The sequence below is a fragment of the Balaenoptera physalus genome (genome assembly GCF_965194825.1).
Source record: "Balaenoptera physalus genome assembly, chromosome: 2".
Classification (NCBI taxonomy): Eukaryota; Metazoa; Chordata; class Mammalia; order Artiodactyla; family Balaenopteridae; genus Balaenoptera; species Balaenoptera physalus.
In genome coordinates, this window is record NC_138883.1 from 100,683,670 (window position 1) to 100,708,351 (window position 24,682).

General features: G+C 38.5%; 1 protein-coding gene and 1 long non-coding RNA gene across 4 annotated transcripts in view; one reads left to right on the forward strand and one right to left on the reverse strand.

The window, feature by feature from the left end:
• The window catches only part of LOC309654254, a 52,133-nt gene extending 45,270 nt beyond the window's left edge, over positions 1 to 6,863 (forward strand). For 2 of the 3 annotated variants that reach the window (XR_014260075.1, XR_014260076.1), the window contains one exon: positions 6,774 to 6,861. This is a non-coding gene — a long non-coding RNA (uncharacterized lncRNA). Of the gene's footprint in view, positions 1 to 4,807; positions 4,846 to 6,773 lie in introns of all 3 variants that reach the window. The other variant, XR_014260074.1, reaches the window with a different exon arrangement.
• RSL24D1 (ribosomal L24 domain containing 1) lies at positions 6,577 to 22,767 on the reverse strand. Its single transcript, XM_082448213.1, has 6 exons — positions 22,414 to 22,767; positions 18,012 to 18,125; positions 16,224 to 16,296; positions 13,420 to 13,483; positions 11,585 to 11,670; positions 6,577 to 10,609 (listed from the first exon to the last, which is right to left on the reverse strand). The coding sequence occupies exons 1-6, from the start codon at positions 22,492 to 22,494 to the stop codon at positions 10,536 to 10,538; spliced, it is 492 nt and encodes a 163-aa protein (XP_082304339.1). The 5' UTR covers positions 22,495 to 22,767; the 3' UTR covers positions 6,577 to 10,535.
• Positions 22,768 to 24,682: the final 1,915 nt, after the last annotated feature.

Here is a 24,682-nt window from a genome sequence, read left to right on the forward strand (position 1 = left end):
AGGTGGCTGTTAGCTAAGTACATCTTTAGGCAGCCTGTCTGATGATGCGTGGGGCTGTGTTCCCCACCTTCCTTGCTGTTTGGGCTCAGGCGTCCCAGCAGTGGAGTCTGCAGACTATTGACTTGGGCCAGGTCTCAGTGCCAAAATGGTGACCTCCAAGAGTGCTCATGATGATTGATATTCCCTGGGGCCAAGCCACCAGTGTCCTTCCCCCCACAGTGAGCCACAGCCAACCCCTGTCTCCCCAGGAGACCCTCCAAGACACACAGGTATGTCTGGCAGAGGCTCCTATGGAGTCACTGCTTTGTGCTGTGTCCCAGTGCACATGAAATCTTGTGTGTGCCCTCTGAGAGTGGAGTCTCTGTTTCCCCCAGTCCTGTGGAGCTCCTGCATTCAAGCCCCACTGGACTACAAAGCCAAATGGTCTCAGGGTTCCTCCTCCCAATGCCAGATCCTCAGGCTGGGGAGCCTTACATGGGGCTCAGCACTTTCACTCCTGTGGGAGAACATCTGCAATATAATTATTTTCCAGTTTGTGGGTTGCGCACTCGGCAGGTATAGGATTTGATTATATTGCAAAAGCGTCCCCCTACTGTCTCGTTGTGACTTCTTCTTCGTCTTTGGATGTAAAATATCTTTGTTGGTAGGTTCCAGTCGTTTTTGTTGATGGTTGTTCAGCAGCTAGTTGTGATTTTGGTGTCTTCATAAGAAGAGGTGAGCTTAAGTCCTTCTACTCTCCCATCTTGTCCAGAATCAAGGGGCTGCTTTTAGTTTGGATGCTTGCTGCCTCTTTCCTCAGTGTGTGTTGGCCATTGTCCCCTTGATAGGTGGTGTGCAGGTGCGGCGGCCTGTGCGCTCTCCCAGTACGGCAGGGGCAGCGATTGGCACCCACTCACAGGTCTCCCAGCCATGGCAGCGGCCCACGCACTCCCAGGACAGCAGGAGCAGTGCTTGGCGCCTGCTCCTGTCTCCTAGTGGTGGCGACAGGCCGTGCACTCTCAGGATAGCAGAGGAAGCAGTTAGTGCCTGCTGCTGCCCATGTGCACTCCTACAGGTCTTTTGCCTCCTTAGGTAGGTTTATACCTAGGTATTTTATTCTTTTTGATGTGATGGTAAATGGGATTGTTTCCTTAATTCCTCTTTCTGATCTTTCGTTGTCAGTGTATATTTATATGATTTCAATCTTAAATTTATTGAGGCTTGCTTTGTGGCCTAACATAATCTATCCTGGAGAATGTTCCGTGTGCACTTGAAAAGAATGTGTATTCTGCTGCTGTTTGATGGAATGCTCTATAAACGTCTATTAGATATATCTGACTAATGTGTGGTTTAAAGTGCAGTATTTCTTTATGGATTTTCTGTCTGGATGATGTATCCTTTAATGAAAGTGGGATATTGAACTCCCCTACTATTATTGTACTGCTTATATATTATTCCTTTCATGTATGTTAACACTGAATTTATATATTTAGGTGCTCCTATGTTAGCTGCATAAATATTTACTGATGTTTTGTTCTACTGATAAATTGAACCCTTTATCATTATATGATGACCTTCTTTGTTTCCTGTTAGTCTTTGACTTAAAGTCTGTTTTGTCTAATGTAAATTTAGCTACCTTGCCTTCTTTTGATTTCCATTTGTTTGGAATATCTTTTCCAATCCTTTCACTTTCAGTCTATGTGTATCCTTAAAGCTGAAGTGAGGTTTTGCTTGTTTGTTTTTTATTGTTTTTGTGTGTGGGGGGGGGGGGTTGTTTTGTTTGTTTGTTTTGGCTGTGCCTCACAGCTTGTGGGATGTTAGTTCCCCAACCAGTGACTGAATCCATGCCCTCAGCAGCGAGAGCATGGCATCCTAACCACTGGACCACCAGGGAATTCCCTGAAGTGAGTTTCTTGTAGGCAGCATATAGTTGGGTCTCGGTTTTTTTCATCTTTTTTTTTTGTTTTTGGTTTTGTTTGTTTGTTTTATCCATTCAGCTACTTTGTCTTTTGATATGAGAATATAGCCCATTTACATGTAATGATTGATAGAAATGGACTTGATATTGCTATTTTGTTGTTTTTCTGGTTGTTCAGCAACTGCTTTTTCTTTTGATCCTCTCTTGATTTCTTCCTTTGCGATTTAATGATTTTCTGTAGTGATATTCTTAAAGTCATTTCTCTTTATCTTTTGTGCATCTACTATAGGTTTTGCTTTGTGATTACCATGATGCTTATGTAAAATATAAGTCTATTTTAAGCTGATAACATAACTTTGAAGCTCTACATTTTTACACTCCCCCACCCACATTTTTGTCACAATTTGTCTTTTTATGTTGTGTAACCATTAACAAATTATTGAGGTTATTATTAATACTTTGGTCTTTTAATCCTTATAGTAGAATTATAAGTGACTTACCCATCAATGTTATAACTTTACAGTATTCTGAGTTGAACTATATAGTTACTTTTACCAGTGAGTTTTATGCCTTCTTATGTTTCTCGTTACTAATTAGGATCACTTAATTCCAGCTTGAAGAACATTTCAATATGTCTTGTAAGGCCAGTCCAGTGGTGATAAACTCCTTTAGCTTTTGTTTGTCTGGAAAACTCTCTCTCCAAATCTGAAGGATATTTTTGCCAGAGTATTCTCCATTGGCAGCATTTTCTTCCTTTCGTTTCCTTCTTTCTTTCCTTCTTTCTTTCCTTCCTTCTTTCCTTCTTTCTCTTTCTTCCTTCCTTCCTTCCTTCCTTTTCTTTCTTCCTTTCTTTCTTTCTTCTACTTTGAAAATATTCTGACACTCACTTCTGTCCTGCAAAATCCCTGCTAAAAAATCCATTGATGGTCTTATGGGGGTACATATACAATTTGTTGCATGAAACAAGTTGCTTTTCTCTTGCTGCTTTGAAGATTCTTTCCTTTTCTTTATCCTTTGGCAGTTTAATTATAACGTGCCTTGAATGGGTCTCTCCGAATCCTCTTTATTTGAAACACTCTGACATTCACAGATCTGTAAATCTGTTCCCTTCCCCAGATCAGGGAAGTTATCAGCCTATATCTTTAAAAATAAGCTTTCTCTCCCTCTCTCTCTCTCTCTCCCTCCCTCTCTCTCTCTCCCTCTCTCTCTCTCTCTCTCCCTCTCTCTCTCTCCCTCTCTCTCTCTCTCTCCCTCTCCCTCTCTCTCTCTCCCCCCCCTCCATCTCTCTCTCTCTCCATCTCTCTCTCTCCCTCTCTCTCTCTCCCTCTCTCTCTCTCCCTCTCTCTCTCTCCCTCTCTCTCTCTCCCTCTCCCTCTCCCCCTCCCCCCCCTCCTCCTTCTAGGATCCCTTTAATGAATATAATTGTGCTATGATGGTATCCCATAAGACCCTTATGATATCTTCACCTTCTTCATACTTTTTGGGTTTTGCTTCTCTGGATGAATTCCATCGCCCTGTCTTTAAGTTCACTGATCCTTTCTTCCACTTGCTCTCATCTGCTCTTGAATCCCTCTATTGAATTTTTTAGTTCAATTTATATTTTTCAGCTCTGTGATTTGTTTTGTGCTTTTCTGCATTTTCTCTCCCATTTTTGAAATTATCGTTTTGTTGTGCATTGCTGTCTGACCACAGTTAGCATCTTTATGACTGTTATTTTGAATTCCATCAGGTACTTTACTTTTCTCCATTTCATTAAGACCTTTTTCTAGAGATTATCTTCTTTTGTTCAGAACATACTCCTCTATTTCTTCATTTTTCTTGATTCTTTATGTTGATTTCTGATAAAACAGCCACCTCTCCCAGTCTTCACAGAATGGTCTTGTGTAAGAGATAAACCTCATCTATCAGCCTGACCCCAGCTCCTGGTTCTATAAAACCTCTGTGATCTTCCAAGCTGCCTTCTTTGTTCTGAATGGCTCCCAGTACTTGAGGGTCTACCAAGATCTGCCAATGTCCTAAAGTGGAGGATCTCAGCCAGAACCTAGATACAGACTGATTAGAAGGTAGACCCTTAGGCGGCAGCTGGGAAAGTTTTTAGTTAAGCCCCTTCTAGGGAGAAACTGGGAGATAAGAATTTTTGCCTGCTCCCTCTGCTCTAGGCCCGCATATATAGATGCAGGGGTCAAGGGGTGCTTCTGTGCCCATTAAGAACTGCTTCTTTGTTTGCTACTATCCTGTAGGACTCATGAATGCAAGCCCTGTTAGCTATCAGAGCCAGGCAATCTAAGGGTCCATCCCACAGGCAGCAGCACAAAAGCTGGGCACAGATACGTGTATAAGCTCCTTCCATGGTGACAGTGGCAACTTTGAGGGGCTATAGGGAGAGGCTAGAGCAGAGGGGGTGTCCGACAGTTTCCTGTCTCCAGGAAACATAGCTAGTGCCTAGATGTGTCCTAAAGGAGAAGCCTGACCCTAAGGCAGCAGCTTTCAAAGTATGCACATACACTCCTTTCAGAGAAAGATTGGGAACTGGTGATTTTTGCCCGCTTTTGCCACACAGAGCCCAGGGGGTATAGCCACAGCAAGTGCTCACACACCCATTAACAACTGCTCCTTTGTTTGCTATAGTCTTGTGGGTGCAAGCCTGATTGGCTTTCAGAGCTAGGTGTTTTGGAGGACCCACTCCTCAGGTGAGAATCCTTAAAGTTGGGACACCAGAAGGGAGGTTCAAACCCTTTACTCCTCAGGGAGAAGCTGGAAGTTGGGAGTTTCTACCTGACTGTATGGTATTGTGCTGGGGGTGGGGTTTGTGGTGAGTGTGTCTCAGCCTTCCCTATCCATTTCAATGTGGGTTTTGTTCATTCACCAGTGTATTAAGAGTCATTCAGCTAGTTTCTAAATTTCTTTCAGAGTTGATTGCTCTGCATGTCCATGGGAGAAGAGTTCAGGTACCTCTTTTGTCACCATCTTTTTTGACCCTAACACTTGATAACTTTTTAAAAATACCAATGCCTGGGCCTCAATCCCAGATTCTCATTTAATTGGTCTAGGGCAGGGACCTAGCTCTGATCATTGTAAATTGCCCCAGATGATTCTCTTGTGCCATCAGGCTTGAGGCCCCCACTCCGAGTGCTACTGTAGCTAATCCTCAATTGTTTTGATCAAATCTTCCTGGATCCCTAATCTCCAGTGGGGACTTCCCATCAAGGAAAAGGAATACCGTTGCTTAGTAGGGCCCACATTATTTCTGAGGTTCCACTTAACTAACAGTGGGAATAAAATATTATCACGTATGCTTATGCATTGCAAGAACATGATTTTAGACTCTTTTCCACATCAGTTATTAGAAACACGAATCAAATAGTACACTGGGCATCTTCAAAACCCACCTCTCACCTTAGATGAAACCTGAAGCTTGTCAGCATCAGGACTTTCAGCCCCTGGGACAAAGACGTAACTCTACTGTCAGTAATCCTGACAGTCTTAGAGAATTTAAGAATTGGCCCAAGAGCAACAGCTATTAGAATTAAAGTCCTATAAAACATCAACTATAGCTAGAGGAATGCACTTTGCAATGATTCAAATTTCTCAAATATAACAGGAATTAACTTGCTAAGTGAGGCAAACAATGCCTCACACATAGCAGACACAAAATAAACATTTAAAATTAATACTGAAGTTGCTCAATTGAAGCAGGTGTTGAATTTCAAAATCTTCTTTGGATAACAAGATTAGCATGCATTGCAGTGCTAAGTGAACACTTGCTCCAATAATTATACTGTAATTACTTGCACTGCTGTACTAATTTTTGAAGTAAATTTCAAAAAACTTCATTTCCCTAAACTTGCTGTCTGAATTATACTCAACCTGGGAGTCCTGGAAGAACTGGGAAGAAAAAGTGTTCATTCTAGAGTCATAGGTTAAACTACTCCATGAAATCTATCCTTTTCTCCTGGATACTTTTTTACTGCTAGATTTTTTTCCTTGAATGAATAAACACATGTATATTGAGCACCAACATGCTAGATGCTGTTTAGGATTTCAGCTAGTGATGGTCAGAGCTTGAATTTAAGCTCTGCTACTTGTTAGTGACAAGTATATGGATGAAGCTATTTTCATATTCTAATGTTCCTCAACTGCAAAATGAGGACTAACTCAAAGGGCTGTGACTATTATGAGATAATATATGCAGTGTACCTGGCCGTAATAATTCCTGTATCACTGAGTTCTCACAACTCTGGAACAAGGTGGTACTACCTCTTGACAAACGTGTGATCAAAGGAACTGAGAGGTTAGGACCTAGATATTTTCCCCTACAGAACTTTTATTTCCATTGTATATTATCTTCTAGAAATGGGGAAACTGTCTCTACAAAGTCAAAAAGCTACTAGCTCTGGTGTTTTGGCAGCATGAAGAATCTGAGAGTACTGAAGAGAAACTCAGTGGACAACACTGTAGTTTAACACAGTATAAGCACGTTGTATCATTTGCTTTTGATGGGGAATCCTTTTGATCAGCTGGACCGCCTTTAACTACTTGCTCGCTGCCTCCATCATTCCCTATCAGAAGAGTTAATATGTAACAATATCATCAAATGTACACTGGAAAAGTGTGAGGTAACTCACCGACTAGAATGGCATACTGTTCATTGGTGTTCCTCTTAAGAGTCCAAGGCTTGGTGCCAAACCAAACATATATACACTTTATTGGAATATATTAAACAAATGAAGTATTTAAAATCTGGCATTCCCAAAACAAAGAGTTCCTCAAAATGCTAACGGACCAGTCTCCTGTATTTTTTGGTTGGTTAACATTCCTTTAGAGAAGCAGTACTCTTTTAACAGATTCTTCCCAATTGTCCTTATTTCTATTTTAGACTCTGTGGCTCCTGAAGTAAAGTTCTACTTCCACCAGCAAAGCAAGTTCCAGACAAAACATGAAGAAACCTGCCAAAACCATGGCTCATGCTGTTCTTCCTGGGATTTCTTGACTTGTGAATGCTCCAGCCAGACCCAGAAGTGGAGGTTGGTGTACCACCACTAGACAGTTAGACCTAAGCAGCAAAATCAGTTTTTTGCAACCCAAGGCAAGCACTGTGCTTCAGCAAGTCTTCTCAACAGTGCAGATACGATTAATGTTAAAGTCACAGGCAGGCTGCCTCCTTTCCTAATGTAGTATCTCTCTGCTAATTGATTCTTTATATCTTCCAAGTTACTGGCTATCTTAAAGATAAAGAGGAGTAAACCTAGCAAATGGCTACATGCAGTCACATTTATTGAGCACCTTCCATGCACCAGGTACCTAATATATGTCTGGGATAAGATACAGTCCCTGCAATCTTAATAGATTATGACAGAAATGGGTTGCCTGGACTTGCTGGAGAGGATGGGGATGTCTATCAATCAATCAAGATTTTGGTTACAAACACTGGCAAAAGGAATTTATTGGCAGGATCAAAGGGAAAACACAGAATCAATGGGAGCCTAGAGAATCAGTTCAGATAACTGGTACCCCAGGGAAGGTCATGTTGGTAGAAACATCACCTCCAACCCCTGCATGATAGCTTGAATTAAGATACAAAACCTAGGGACAGTGTTCAAGCAGGAGAGCTTAAGTTAGAGACTCACCCCATGGCACCAGAAACTAGAGATTGTTACATCCAGAATGTCAGAAAAGATAAGAAAAAGGTCACTTCTCCTTTAGAAAGAAATTCAACAACAGACAAAAACGATTCCAATCAACAGGAGGCTGATGGATACACTCAGTATAAACACATCAGGGTAAACCATGTGGGTTAACTTTTCCATTCTGCTATGTATCAGTAAAGAATAGACACCTTAGAAAATTCTTCCTATAGCCTTTGAAACTGATTTTTTATATATTTTTCCCCTTAGTTTTTCAACACTCTTAATTCAGGCTGCTAGGTTAATTTTTACAAGGTGTAGTGTTCATTCAATATTGGAATTTATATTGAGTGATTAAAGTCTGATGTCTTTTTCCAGATCTCCATTTAAAATGTAAGCTAAAGGACAGAGGGAAAAAATAACTTCCCTTATATCACGTAAATTAGCCCTTAAAACTACGGGCGATGATTCATTTTTTAAACTAATGTTGATGAACCAGAAACGTATTTCCCCCTCCCAATCTTCACAGCAGAGAATGTTTGTGGAATGAGATGCTTTTAATAACTGAACTTGCCAGCTGACATAAAGGCTAAAATTAACATTTTAAACCATACATATCACTTTGTAGACTAAGTATACTGCACTCAATTTAGCACAGCTAGCCCCAAACCCTAAGACCTTCCATCCTTCTCCCAAGTCAAAGTCCTTTGCTGTTACTGAGTTTGTGTGGTCACACAACCAACCTTAATAGCTAACATTTTAACAGTACCTTACTATAGTGGTGGACTTGAAGTGACTATTTTACATGTTATTAACTAATTAGATCCTCATAAAACTCCTGAGGTTAGTCATATTATTGTCTCCATTTTTTTTTCAGATGAAGAAATCAAAGTACAGTCAAGTGAGTGTTGCAGCAAACACCTGGACTTGTGAAGATGGGATCTGAGAGGCTCTAGATCAATCCCTTCCATATAAACGCAGGGCAACGCTGGAAACAGACTGGTAAGAACACAAATCCCTGCCTCTTCCATCTTCTGTTCCGTGTGATTAAGGGGCAAGATTTTACACCTGAGATTTGGCCATTTATAAAATTAGAAAAATGCTGTCTACTTCATGAGATAATAGGCTAGTCCTTCTCAAACTTTCTTCTACAGGATAAACATCTTCCTAGGGTTTCCATTTTTAAGAAATGAGTTTTTTTTTCATGTAAGAATTTTTTTTCTGCAATCTTACAAGGTTTTTTAAGAGGTACATGTTAAAAAAAATTCTATGACTTCCAGCCTGATACTGTTCTTAAACAATGAGAGAATATATTCTGTGTAGTGAGTGTCTGGACAATTTACGCTTTTGTGTTTATGCCAACTGCCCAGCAGAGGTCTCAACCAGACAAGCTACAACAACAGTAGCCTGAAAGCATTGTACCACGCCACTCTCAGGCAAACTTCACAGGGACAACTCATCCTCAGTGGTCCAACCAAGCTTAAAAAGCTGTGGGTGGATAAAATCATGGCATTTGCATCCAAATACTTATCTGGCGTCTCACAATAATATGAAATCCTGACAGCTAAGAGAACTGCCTGAATGTTAAACCTGAGACACAATGTCAGCTCTTTGTTTCAGCTCAATTTCCCCAATTAATGATCTCAAAGCAGTAGCTAAGCTGCTCCCTAACTAGCACAGTAGGAAATTTGTTTCTTAATAGTATGTAATTTTAAACAAGTTTATATTATAAAACAAACATGAATATAGAATGCGATGAAAACTTCAAGTAATTTTACAAATGTCTTTACATACATATTTCCCCTAAATGTTGCATCAATAATGTTGTTTACAAATGAGCTTTATTTTATCAATAAGAACAAAGCTGGATTCAGGTCTTCTAACACCTGGTCCAGTGATCAGTCTACTTTTTTACTATCTAATACTAAAATAAAAATTTAGCCATTACTATATAATTATATAACTTTAAAACTTGTAATTTATTCTAAATTTTGTCCTAAGGGAAAAAAAAAACTGAGTTACTTAATACTCTTAACATACTTACTCATAAGTAACGTAAAAATAAGAAAACATGAAGTATAAAGTATACATTTCTCTTTAAATGTATCTCCTACTTCTTAGTATGTGTGAGCAAACTTCATACCTTTTGTTTAGTACTTTTAAATAATAAATACGTAGGCACTTACTTCAGAAACAATTTTATGTGCAAATAATCTATAATGTGCTACCCATACGTCCAATTTTCCACAACCAATTAAGGAGTTTTTAAAAAGAAAACCACACAAAAAATTTTAATAGGTACTGGACTCCTAGAAAAATAAAGCTTATTCTACTAGGAATCTCAACTTAGAAGTGAGTATTCTCCAAAGTAGAAGTGAGTATTCTCCAAAGTAGAAGTTATATAGTGCCATTTCAGGAACAGACTATTCAACTCACCCCCAACATCCACAAATGCCTATCAATCATAATAGTTAAAACCAGGTCAAAACGGTCCAACATAATTAGGCTTCAATATATTAGACCGTTATGTTCTTCTAAGAAGCTAATAACCCAAAACCAGAAGTACTAAAATCAAAAGAAATTACCAGAGGCTAATTATCATACAGATTGTTAGTTCCTTGCTGTATCCCTTCTAGAAAAGGAATATTTTACTGCAATGAAAATTTTATTTTATATATTACTCGTCATGAATTTTTCATTAATTATTACATAAATGCTGCCTAGTGCCATTAACCAAATGGCATGACCATTTTATGTCCACAATTCACTTCTGTATTTACAAGCATAATTTTCATGACTTATAAAAGTGTATTTCTCAGTGAAGGCTTAACATTGAGATGCAATCTAGCATCTGTATCTGCTGTTCTGCAGACAGCAATGTAGGAAGGAAGTACTTTAATCCCCTTTCATATGAGTGACCTTATATGAAAAAAAAATCAATAATTTACAAGTTCTATGTCTCCAAAAGAGATTTCCAGATGCACTTATAGAAATGGTTACAGACAGTAAGAGTTCTAAGAAACATCTTCCATGTCCACATCCTGTTGTAATTTCTGTACCATTCTGTCTTCCAGCTGCTTTCCTTTGCCTTTATTTTAAAAAAAAAAAAAAAGGGAAAGAAAGAAATTAATTAAACTCTTGACAAAGAGCTGGGATGTGAACCCTGGCCACCTTGAACCAGGGTCTCTGCTCTTAACACTGTACTACCTACCTCAGAGGGTTACCTAAAAACTTAGATAACAATGGTTCATTCCTATTGTTTTCTGGGTATCTGTCAGTCCATGTCATCTATATGTAAAACAATGCTCCAGAATTTTGTCTATGTTTTTAAAATTTGGTACAAAAACAATCTAGCTAGGACTTCTGCATAAATCTACCCAATATGTGGTTATAGGATTTGACTTTACTAAGGTTTAGGCATAGCTAAATCTCACCAAAATTTCTCTCCTTTTAACAGATTGTACTTGGCACCAGCTGAGTAAAAAGTGGTTTCCTAGCATCTCACAAAAGAAATTATGCACACAAGCAACTGCCCAAGTGAGTGCCTAACTGTAAGTTACATAAGCACAAGGAGGGTTTTTAATACAAAACTGTAGTTCTCAAACTGAAGTATCAGACTCACCTGGAGAGCTACTAAAGAACAGAGGTCCAAACTCAAGGGGCTTGGACCTCTATGTTTACATACTAAGTCCCCCAAGTAACTCCCACACCAAATGAAGTTTGAGAGCTACTAATATAAAATATTATCCTTTAATCAAAACAGGTATGAGGCAAAATCATCTATTAAATTATTACTCAAATGTTTTGATTAACTTGGATTTTGTGGAAGCTAGGATTTTATGAAGGGAGAAAAGAAACACCATATGCAATAAATCGACTGGAACTGGGAAGCACACTGAATAAATTACTTTTATAAATAGTCATATCATAAATGAGGGAGAACATTTACATGAAAAGATTCAACCTTAAAACGTTGGTTGGCGCCCAATCACATGGACCACAACGATCCAGATTCTTCCTTTCTCTACTTAAGGCAGAGAACCCTGCACGATGCAGTGCTTACCTGCAAGAGGCGCCCGGATAAGATGGATGTTTTGCTTCACTTCTTTAATGTCCTGAACTTTCTGTAGTTCTTTATTTTTCTTCAACCTAGGATCAAACACATTAAGGCCAAAATTTCAGTTATTAAAACCTCTTTAAAAGACATTAATTCCTAATTTTTAAAAATTGTATTACGTTAGCCACACAAATGAGCAATGGGAACACAATTCATTTCTTGTTCCTAATCAGCTTAAACATGATTCCCGCACTCCCAATTTGTTCATTCACTGTATTCCTAGCACCCAGTCGGGAATAAAACAGGGGTTGAAAAGATATTTGCTCAGTGCATGAAGGGATGTGATTGAAACAAAGAATTAACAAGTCTCAGAGATTACACAGAGTAAGAATCTCTAATTATTAAAGTGTCTGTGTTCTCTATTTGAGGAGAAAGATTTGTAGTCTCTGTGTTAGCTAATTTTTTAAATCATTCAGTAATTACAAGAGCACAAAACACAAGACATTCAACAAAAAAAGCTAACACACTAGTTCTCAAGCATTTGGGTCCTTTTTTGTAATGCTTTAAAAAAAAAAAATTTTTAAGCCAGAAAGCTGTTGATGCATGCTTTTCTATGACTTCTATGGTGACTAGATCAAAAGCGATGCCCTTTCTAAAGAAACAGTCAATTCCAAGCTGGGGCAGGGAAAAGCTCATTAGCCATAAAGCAAGAAAGGACTCAAAGAATGGTGAGGAACTGTCACAATGACACACAGCCTGCCTCAAGGAATTCTCACTGGCCAACTTGGGGTACTTAGAACATCAAAATAATGACAAAGAATTATAACTCACTGAATACAATAAGAATTAATGAATACACACAGATATGATGTGAATAAATGAATAAAAGAATAAATTTTGGAACTGGGGAAAAAGGAAAATGCTCTTTCTTAGATAAGAAGGTCAACTAATAAACGGAGAAGAAATGATGAAATCAGGAAAATCACCATTTGGCAACAATCACAGTAGTAAAAGATTCAGGCAGAACTCTAATGGATGTGAAAACCAGTAGGTATCAGTTTGAGGAGTAACAGCCTCTTTGCTGAGTCTCAATGTGTCTCCCTCAAGATATGTACTGATTAAAAAGGGGGAAAAACAGTAACTTTCCAGTGGAGAAAACTGGCAGACACTACTTTAACCAAGCAATGAAAGTTAATATCACCAGTAAGGGACAACAGGTGCCTCTGCTGGGGTGCTTAAGGGGGACACACTTCTATGATGTTCTGGCCAAAGGGACCTGAATCTAATCACGAAGAAAACATCAACCAAAAACCGGGGAACATTCTATGAAATAACTGACCTGTACTCTTCAAACATGCCAATGTCATCTAAGACAAAGGTGAGAAACTGTCTGGATTAAAGGAGCTTGAGGAGATATGACCACTAAATGCAATGCATGATCCAGGATTTTCTGCTGCTATGAAGGACATTTATTGGAACAACAGGTAAATCTAGTAAGGTCTATAGTATTTTATCAGTGTTAATTTTCTGATTTAACTATACTGTGGTTATTAAGAGCATGTTCTTATTCTGTACACCTGAAACTGTTGTGTGTCAATTATACCTCAATTTTAAAAACCCAGAGAAAAAGAACATACTATTTTTAGGAGATATATATATATATATATATATATTAAGCATACTTAGGAGGAAAAGGCATCATGTCTTCAACTTATTACGCACAGAGTTAAAGTAAATTTGGCAAAATGCTAACAGAATATACAAGACTTTTTTATACTATCTTGCCAGTTTTTGAAAGTCTGAAGTTACATGAAAATAAAGATATTTTAAAATATTCATACCTGTTCATTATAAATTTAGCCTGGCGTTTCTGTTTGATCTCTTCAACTCTCTTCATTGCATCAACTACAAAAAAATTCATAAACGTTAATAACAGATTTATGTACATTCAAGCAGGATGATTCTAACCAACAGGAGCTTTAACAATCACTACTTTACTGTGACTTAGAAGTGGATTAAACTAAACAAAAACTCACTGCAAAAACAATTCCTATTAAAAAACAATTCCTACTAAAATAGCTGACAAAGGTATGTACCCTTGGCTGATATCACTGTTGACTCTTTCCCACGTATCATTTCTCTAACTTTTATTTTGCAAAAGCCTTTACTACTACTAAATTTTCCTTGTACTTGAAACCAGTCCAACACTTTTCAAATTTTATTCCACAGAGAACTTGGATTAATGGCAATTAATCCCATTCTTAGCTTGTCATCTCCGTAAATAGACACTACCTTCCTGGTCATAAAAGCCACTTTTTCTTCAAGTGCCTAGGATATGATCTGCACATGATGAATACTGGTAAAATGAACCAGTCAATCAATTTGCCACATTCTTAACCACTAAAATCCAACTGTTTCAGAAAATGTGTAGAGGAGCCTGGGCTATAAGGGAGTTTAGTCCAACTGCTCTAGAATCTGTATCCACACTGTCCAATACAAGATAAATCACATATGTAATTCTAAATTTTCTAGTAGCCACATTTTTTTTAAAAAGTAAAAAGGAACAGTTTGAAATTTAAGATACATTTTGTTTAACCCAACATATCCAAAATACTGTCATTTCAACAGGTAATTAATATAAAAAATTATTACTGAGATATTTTATGCTTGTTTTCATACTAAGTATTCAAAATCCAGCATGTATTTTATATTTACAGAACATCTCAATTCAGGCTAGTCACATTTTAATTGCTAAGTAGCCCCTGTGGCTAGTGGCTACCATACTAAATAGCACAATTCCCAATCCAGATTCTTAAAGTGTAGTCTGTGGATCTGAGTGGGGCAAATGAATGAGACTCTGTGATAATACCTGAACCAATTACTGTCTAAAAGAAACAATAAAATAGAGTACTCAGTAAAATGCACAGAGATCAGGGACTGTGTATGCCCTGTTCATCTTTGTATGCTAGAGTCAGTGGTTATTGGTAAAGGATACAACATCTTAGAGAGCACACAGTATTTCTCAGGAACAACATAAACATCATGATACCAGCACAGAGGATCTTAGTAACTGAAGATCCACAGATGACTAAAATATGTACCTCAGTTTCCATATCAAGCTGAATACCCACCAAATAAAAGTAGTTATAGGTAAAAATGGTCTGGAGCTGCTATCTTCAAGTAGTAACAAAAAAGAAAACAAAGGCCAAAGTGAAATAAAACTCAGTGGGGTCCAGAAATGCTTTAGGATCTTCCAATAATGTCCCTGCCAAGAGTACCTTTAGGAATCAATTTAATAATCCTATGAAAATTAGCTATGTATGGTGTAGATGTTAACCAGACTTATTTTGGTGATCATTTCACAATACATACAAATATCAAATCATTGTGCTGTGCACCTGAAACTAATATATATCAATTATAATCTCAATTTTAAAAATCCTATTAATCTCTTTAGAAATCCTTGAGTTTGAATCAGTGTTATTTCCTTACTAAATAAACCCAATAAAACCAACTGCTAATCAGAAATTAACTCCTCCTCTAATTACAAAACAGAAGGGAAAGACCTTATTTTTTAAAAAGAGAAAAAAACCAAATAAACAAGCACACCAAGGGGCAGAATACTTAGGCAATTCCCAAATGGGACTCTGATTTTTCCACACAGTTCAGGAAGATAACAAGGCTTTAGAGGGTGTCAAATGCTACTACAAAGGCCCATAACTTTCCAACTCTTCCTCTGAAGTCTTGTGACTAACTGGTGAAAAGGTGTTGAAAAGTATGCCCTGCCAATAATCCATTAGAGACCAATAAAGTTGGTAGAATTCTAAGTCTTAGAGACTTGTAGTTAACAAACTACATCACCTCCACACCCCAGACTAGAAATGTCTAAAGGCTGCATAAGCAGGCACGGGGGAAGGAGAAAAGGCCGGGCCAAGGGCCTCAAACACACGTAGAGACACGGTGGAATCTACCAGCTAGCTTAAGGAGCTACGTTTTACTACATATGAGACTTTTTTTAAATTAAGCCTCTGCTTACTTAAATAAGTAAACAAAACAGAGAGATAGGTAGGTAGGTAGGTAAGAATTAAACATTACTGCTTTCAGTTTCAGTAGCCTATAGCTTCACTTTTTCCCCAAGTCAAGCACTTAGAAGTTCTCTTAGAAAATCTGTAATTATCACCTTACATGCTGTACTTTTTAACTTTACAGAATCACTACGTTTTATTAGGTATACAGAAAACAATATTTATATCCTTAAACCAAATTATCTAAACTTGTAAAGTGTGTTAGGTTTTTGTATATTTTAACTATGCCACACTCATCCCCCAAAAGTATTCTACATCTCTATTTTTTTCCCCAGATATTTGAATGTTTTTATATTTCTGTGTAGGCACTTCAAATAATATCAAATTTAATAATTATGTCATTTTTATAATGGATACATCAGCCAATTCTGAAAAGGATTTGGGATAGCTTATTAAAAAACCCCACAAATACAACAGAGCCATTAAAATTAGGATAAAAGTATAAAAGCTAACTGATTAAAAGAAGAAATTTAATATTTAAACAACCAACTGATATTAAAGTTATGGTAATATCCCAAACCAGTGTCTCCTGAAAATTCCCGGTAGTCCTTGTTACTTACTGGTTTTATTCCATAGCTCTCGCTGGTATCTGACAGGTTCATTTCTACGTTTTTCAAATTCAAATGAATTATCCTGTAAGAAGAGGAGAAATATGGTTTTAAGAGAGGTAGAAAGGAAGCATTTCTTAAAACTTTTTCTCCTTTTCACAAAAGTTCTAAGTGTTTCAAGCTACGGGCACATATTAAGATTTCCCCCGGGGCGATCCCAGAGAATACAAGTTTTCAAACTTTTTCTCCTTTAAACACCACGATGTACAAGACAGCCCTACTGAAAATGTCTCTCTACGTATGAGTGATTCTCAAAGGGAGGGGAGAGGAGAGGATCACCCCCATCCCTCAGAGGGGCCTATAACAATCATGGGGATCATAAACAAACTAAAAAAGCTTCCCTAATTTCCTGTTCCTAGATGAGACTCACAGCCAGAAAACTTTATATTAGATTGAGCCATATGAAATTGCCTTTTCCCATAGATCAAAAAGAGTCAAACACTGAGAACTGCAAAGGGTTCAACAAAAATACCTAGCATGTTTATATATTTCAATACCTATAAACCTTTGTGTTACAGCACAGAGTTGAAACTACATATCTTCAAATAATGTAGTACTACTCTGCATGACGTAAGCTTCACCCTGAAATTCTTTAGTCCCCTCCAAATGTAGTTGGTATTTTGACAATTAACAATCCTATTTATCTCAAAACATGCAAAATAATTTTGGAAAAACTACAGATATTTCTTAGTTTTCAAATCTATCAGACTCAGGCATATGGAACAGCATTAACTCTGCACTTCGCTATTTCATTTATATACCCATGCCTCTGTTCAGATCACAGTAACCTCAGCCATGACAAGGTAAGTGGTCACCAGCAAATGACTACGACCCGGCATCCTTTCTTCACTCATACAGTTGCCACCTGTATTTGAGACGCTACATATCTATTTGTCCATAGTAAAAATTACTTTTGTGACAATTATGATTTGGCCTTACATGTTGTCAAAAAATATTCTTTATGTTCACTGAAGAACCTCAGGTGTTGAGACAGACAGCAAAGGGCTTTGTAGCAACTACTTAGATACTGCCTTTAAGGAGTGGCGAGGTGGGAAAGAGTCATGGGTTTGGGGGAAGAGGAAGTCTGGCGGGAGGGGACAGTTGAAAGCTCTCCCTCCCTCAAAGGTAGCCTGTGCAGCAGCTGCCCCTCATCCCTTTTTAAGGCTCGAGTGCAGATAAGCTTCACCAGGTCCTCACACCAACTCAGTTAACAGCAATATGATGGTGGGGGCTCGCCTCATGGAACTCCCTCACCCCTGATTCCTCACTATTCCTCCTTACACTGCCATTATGAACTAAGCTCTCTGCTCTCAGACACAGAGTCTTGCTAAAGAAATCAAGAAACTGATAAATGAGTCCATTACAAACCTCATCTGAGCCCTCACTGCTAGTCAAAAACCTTTTAATCTCTTAACCTCCTTTCAAAATCCCTAAGTAGCAATTTCCAACTTCAATCCATCTAAATAATTCTCCCCTTGTTGCAAGAGCTAAAAATACTTTTTCGAGAATAAGAAAAATCACTTCTACAAACTAGATTAGGAATTTTTTTCCTTTTCAGAATTCTACAGATTTATGGTTTTGGGGATCATGTGAGAATGAGATTACCAAACCCAAATGCAAATAAGTCACTCATTAACCATTCTATAGGAAGCCTTGTTAGAGTTAATTAAATCACATCTCCCACCCAAAACTTAAAATTTGGAAACTGTAAAAACTATACTGAGAGCTAACCGTACTCACCACTGTGAGCTCTTTACCAGCTGCTTTCCGGAATGCTTTAGTCCACCTGACCTTGCGAGGATTGCGCTTCTTTTTGAAGTTTTTATGACACTTGGATTTACAGAATCTGAACACCTACAAGAAAAGTGTTAAAATAGTGAAAAGTCAATATTAAAAAATTTTATACCATAGGATGTTATCCTACCAGACAAAATATACTATAAGGACTGAGAAATAACAATGGTTCTCACTCACAACTGCTTCTACTTACTCACAACACCATTTAGAAATGTGTGAGAAATATCACATAAAATGGAAATTGGACTATTTTTTGACTAATAAACATCATCACAACTAAAGATTGAGGGCCCCCAAAATATGGTTAAAAACAACCATTTCTATAGAATAATAGTAAAACCTTACAAATGATCTTGAATTAAGGGAACAGTTTTAAGGAAAGTCATTTATTTAAATCTCTTTGCAATTCAGAATAATTCTCAAAATTCACTTCCTAAATACCTCAAAGCGGGCAGGGGGTTAAAAGTTTCAAACAACCATTCTGAAACTTCCTTTGGTTCTTTCCACCGTTGCAAAAAATAATTTCAAAAAAGCAACTAAAACTGGCTATAGATTTGTTTTCTAAAGTATTTATTCAGAGATCTACTAGGAAGATTCTTCACTACTTTAATTCTTCACTTTCATCCCAAAAGATGTGATCCTTTAATAGTGTTTACAATTTAATGATGATTCAACATGCTCCTGAAATGGCTTATTGGGAATCATTTTATAAGTCTAAAATGCATCATTTTGTTACTTTGTCTTAGAACACATTGAAATTTGTGTGTATTACTAGAGGAAATCTGAAGAGAAAAAGTAATTGAGTTTGTAGATCTTGGCAAAGAAAATTAAGTTGAATTATCATACCTAGAATATGTGACCCATTAAAAAAAAAGGTCAAAATAAGGTATCACCATTTCAAGCTAACATACACACACACACACACACACACACACACACACGCATATATCACAAACCAAAATACTTTTCATTTTATATACACTTTGTTCTATGGAGACCTTCAAATAGGTCACTAAACACACTAGGACATAGTTTTCTTAGAAATGGTCAATACTAGATCAATCTGATCTAAGCCCTGACCTCATGGAGAGCCCTCTCCTGGGAGACTTGAGTAAAAGCACGTCTACATCCTTGAATTAATTTCAAACCAACTAGAAAGTAGAACTATTGTAGTCTTCTGGAATAACTCACTATAAAATCATTATTGGTAAAATTTCTTTGAGTATTTTCAGCCAAAGTACTATTACCTTTTTTAAGTAAAAGCCTTCAATGTTTAATACCTACTAGATAACTCCTAAACAAATCCCCATTTCTGAGATATACCTAATGAGAGGCCTGAACTTGTCCCAGGTCTCCTCGGTTCCAAAGAGAGCCAATGGGAAGTTACAGGCAAGTCTACTTGAACTCCATATCTAACAGACGTCACCTGAAAAGCACAATGAATTATCTGAAGAGACTGGAGTCATTGAGATGGGATGGGGATTCAATAGCCAAGTAAGGAGCAGCTACTATGTGCTGGATGTTGTACTAGATGCAAGAAATACAAGAACAATTAAAACATGACGCCCTACCTTGAGAAGCTTAGTCTAGCAATGTGGTAAAATCTCATCTTGCAAACAAGAGAGATAAAGAACGGACTAGGATATAAACAATGGGATATAGCTATACACAATAATCAAGTATAAAGTAATATGCAAGTACACATTAAGGAAGTGGTTAAATCTATGGTGGGGTAGGTGGTAAACGATTATGTGTGAGACAAAGCTTCATAGACTCAAATTTCCCTTTTAATCTAGTCCTCTGGCATCATCCTCAGTCTTCAACATGCACACAAATGATCCCTCTGAGCCTCAAAGTTCTTCAACACCTTCTTATGCCACTAATTCAAAAACATTTACTAAGCACACCTTAAGAGTATGTATATTTTTCCTGTTTGCAAACTATGAAAATATGGAGCAGTAATACACTAATTCTACTCTTAAGAAACTACCTGAGAAGCATAAGAGGGGAGGTTTCTACGAAAGATGGTCCCAAAAGCTAAGAGCATAAATGCAGAAAGACTAGTTAGGAGGCTACAAAAGTGACAAGTGCCTAATCTGGAACGAGGGCAGGTGCGCAGAAAGAAAGCTAAGACACCACTCTCCTTCGCAAAGGCAGAATGGACAGAACCTATAGCTAGATATAAACGGCGAAAGATTCAAAGATGACTCTCAGTTTCTAGCAGAACTGTCTAGGTGGATGACAGTATTAATTCAGAGAGCAAAAAGATCTGAGGTAATAAGGAACACTCTTTCAGCAGGCTCACTGTTAGGTACAAACAGGATTTCCCTGTCAAGCAGAAAATTCAGACCTGTAACTAAGGAGATAAAGATTTCGGAATCATCAACAAAGAAAAAAATGAGGTACCTGTTCTTCATTAGTGCTTCAGGGCTTCTACTTCTTACTTCCCCAATCAACTCTGTTCTGGATACACTGGTCTTCCCTACAGCAAGCTAGCTCCCAGCTAATTCAACACTATCCTTGCTAACAATATAGACTTCCTCATCAACTTGAACTTCCACTGTGTCTGCCAGATCAACATCCAACTCTAGATAGCTCCCACCATCCTTTCTAATTCCCATACCCAGCTGACAAACACTGATGGACAAAAATCATAGTCATGATGACCAAATCATCCACAAAGCCATAATGCCCACTGTGAATTACACCCCAACCTGACAATCATTTCATTCATTGCCACAAATTCTTTGTCATGTTCCTGAGAGCAGGAATTAAAAATCTTTTACATGCTCTTTCAAGTTTCCAAACATAGCTTTGGTCCCACACTTTGGCAAGACCCCTTACTCCTAATTTAGTGAGGTCAATATCTTTCATGTAGAATACAGATATAAGGTGATGAAGTAGGAACTGTAGTTCTTTAGTATGTCAAAATCAACTCACTGAATAAAGATTCCTAGCTCCTCTTCCTCTCTACCCAGAGATTCCAATTCAATAGATCTGGTGGAAACCAGGAATCAGTATTTTCTACAAGTGTCCAGTGATTCAGAAGCAAATACAAGAGAGGTCAAATTCTGAGAAACAATGTGTTAAACAGAGGAATGAGATCCATTCCGGTATGAAAGGCAAATTCATGTATCATTTATAAAGTCTTTCACAAAGAGGCCTTATACAGACGGTCCCCAACTTATGATTGTTCGACTTCACGTTGATGAAAAAGTGATACACATTCAGTGGAAACCGTACTTCAAATTTCGATCTTTCCCCGCTAGCAATGCGGTACAACTCTCTCTGATGCTGGGCAGTGGCAGCGAACCAAAGCTCCCAGTCAGCCATCAGGTCCCCAGGGTGAACAACCCAATACACTTACAATCATTCTGTTTCTCTATTTCAGTAGAGTATTTAATAAATTACATGAGATATTCAACACTTTATTATAAAATAGGCTTTGTTTTAGATGATTTTGCCCAACTATACGCTAACGTTCAGTGTTCTGAGCATGTTTAAGGAAGGCTAGGCTATATATGATATTCAGTAGGTTAGGTTTTGCATCTTCACTTGCAATAGGTTTATCCAGAAGCAACGCCATCGAAAGTCGAGGAAAATCTGTATCTTTATGTTTATATCTTATGCTTACAAAGGCACCTTTTTTATATAGACTTATACTTGTATTTATAGCCTTACCCCAACCCAAGCCTCTATCACCATCTGCTATCCGTTACTTCCTTAAACAGAGAAGTAACTGCTCCCCTCTGTGCCTTTGCTCAAAGTGTTCGTTTTCCTTTCACCTAGACTGCCTTCTCCTCACGTTCTTAAGCAAAACGCAAGATCCAGGATAAATGTCACTTCCTTTCTGTGCCTTTCTACAGACGACCCTCTCCAAAACACCTCCAACAGCTTCATAATACATAACTGTACTATTAAGCCATATGCAACATTTCTATCAACCTCTACAGACTACAGCCGACCCCAAATCTTATTCATCTGTACAGACGCGGGCCTCAGCAATGATGCCTGACCCGGCATGCGTTCAACAAAGTTTACCGAACTGAAGAACGTGGCCCATGTGCAAAAGTGGGCAAACAGACTCCCAGCTTCCCCGTCGGCGCTGGCTGGAATCGCTCCTCAACCTCATCGCAGCCAGCCTCGCCCAAGGGCGGCCTAGTGACCAGCTCCGGTCGCGACGCCGGCAGGAGAAACTTCCCCAAGCGGGAGGTCGAGGTCGGAGTCGTTAGCAAAACCAGCCCCAGGTGCCGAAATCCTAGACCAAACGCCACGCAGGCGCAGAGGAACTCCGCGCCGAGCGGGCGCGGCTTCAGCCCGGCGGGAGCGCAGCGGACCGTCTCACCTTGCAATCGTTGCGAACGAACATCATGCCGTGGCCTGGGTAAATAGGCCCCGAACAGAAGTAACACTTCTCAATCCGCATGTTGAACGCTCGTGGGGACGCCCCGGCCAACCGCCGCACTTAAGAGGAAGTGACGTAGCCCCGCCACGGGAAGTGATTCTCTTTCTAGTTCTCCCCCCGGAAAAGGCGGTGTTCCTTCGCTCTTTCGGGCCCCTGGAAAGCTAGCCGGACGTGACGGCGCCACCCCGTGGGCGCGCCGGCAAAAGCGCTGCCGTTTGGCGCAGGCGCAGAGTGCGGCCGCCCTCTGGTGAAGTGCGAGTTTCTACGCAGACTACTGAACTGGCTGTCCGAGCCCCTGGTTTTCCTCCCTACCGTGTCGTATAACGTCAGCATTTACTCACGTCTTGTATATCTTGTTTCTGGTTTGTGCTTTTCCCCAGACGGCTCTCCACACGTGGCTCGTCTCGAGGAACTCATTTCTCTGCGGCCCGAGCCCCGCCCGTGATTCCGGTCCCAAGCCGACTTGCCTGATGTCCGCGGCGGGAACTTGCTGCCCCGCGCTGCAACCGAAGCAGCTGAACCTCAGGCTCGGAGGACTTAACCGGCATTGTTTTAAAGACTTGTAGTGGTGTTCTCCACCTTTACTCCCCCACCCCCGCGCTTTTTAATTAATATACATATGTGGTTAAAAAAAAAAATTTTTTTTTTTCACGGGAAACTAAGGTTCTCTCCCCAGACCTCCAGTCCTCCTCTCCAGTAGCAGTCACTTCCTTTTATTACCTACCAGAGGTTTTCTGTGCATAGACAAGCATTTGCGTGTACGTGTCTCCACTCCCTCTTGATAACACTGATGAGCATCCTGTTCACCCTTTTCTGCATCTTGCTGTCATCTGCCTCCCCTCAATGGGATGTGAGCTCCATGAGGGCAGGGATTTTTGTCGTTGCGTTTACAGCTATACTCCCAGTACCTAGAACAGTTCCTGGCACGTAATTAAGCATCCAATACACATTTTATTATCAGTGAATACTTCCCATTCTCTTCCATAGTTACATAAACGCAATTGTAGGAGGGTATCATCTTAATTGGTCGCCTGTGGATGGACATTTGTTTCGTATCTTGTCTCCTATCTTTAGGAGATAATAAGCATCCTCACTAATAATAAGCATCCTTACTAATTTTTGTTTTTCAAAAGAGAGTTTATTGGTATAGAGTTGCTGGGCCTATAACACTTTTAAAATTTGGTAGATAATACTAAATGCCTTCCGAAAGGTTTTACCAATTAACACTCAACAAGAACAAATAAGATGCCTATTTCACGACGTCTTTGTCGAAGGTGATCTTTGCCAATCTGAGATTTAAAATTTTTTATTATTATTTTAACTGACATTTATTTGATTATGAATGGAGTTAGGAATCTTTACAAATGTTTGAAATCTATTTTTTTCTGTGAATTGCCTGTTTATGTCCTTCACACAGTTTTCTACTGTTGATTTTTAACAGCATTTTACATATTAAGAAAGTTAGAGCTTTGCTCTAACTTTCAGAAATTGTTTCCCAATTTATCAGTATTTTAAATATTGCTTATAGCATTTCTCTGTGCAGAAATGTCTTATTTGTATGTATCCAAATTAATCTTTTCTTCTGTGGTTTTGGATTTGGTGTTTTGCTTGAAACTGCATTTCCCTCTTCAAAATTGTTTTTCAAAGATTTTTCTCTATTATTTTTATAGTATCATTTTTCACATTTGAATTTTCAACTAATCTGGAATTTGCTTAAGTATAAATAATAACATAGGATTCCAGTGTGGTTTTTTTTTCCCCCAGTACCATAGGTTGAATAAGGGCATTGCTTCCTCCACTAATTCAAAGTATCACTTTTCCATGGGTGTATCTACTTTGTTCAACTGATTTATCTATTTATGTGCCAGTTCCAAAATGTTTAAATTACTGTAATTTTTTAAATAACTGGGTTTACCAGCAGTCCTCCTCTTCCTTCCCTGGCCTTCTTATTCCTTGTTTCTCTAGCTATTCCTTAAAGTTTTTTTTTTTCTTTTTTAACTTTAGAATCAGTTTGTCTAGTTATAATCTGTGAATACATGTGTTTTCCTTTTATCTGATACTTGCATTTATTTTTCTTTGCTAATCACTTGACATGCAATTCCAGAACAATATTAATAACAAAGGCACACATCAGAAATTTTAGTAATAAACATTTGCCCAACACTTCATTGGCAACCAAGATACTGAAAATTATTTTACTTTTGTTTGA

Excerpts from the sequence above, each read along its gene's own strand:
- RSL24D1 (XM_082448213.1), bottom strand. The coding sequence starts at position 22,494 with ATGCGGATTGAGAAGTGTTACTTCTGTTCGGGGCCTATTTACCCAGGC. Across the intron at positions 16,297-18,011 it reads CTGGTAAAGAGCTCACAGTG|GATAATTCATTTGAATTTGA; the intron begins GTGAGTACGGTT and ends CTCTTCTTACAG. Across the intron at positions 11,671-13,419 it reads GCTAAATTTATAATGAACAG|GTTGAAGAAAAATAAAGAAC; the intron begins GTATGAATATTT and ends GTTTGATCCTAG.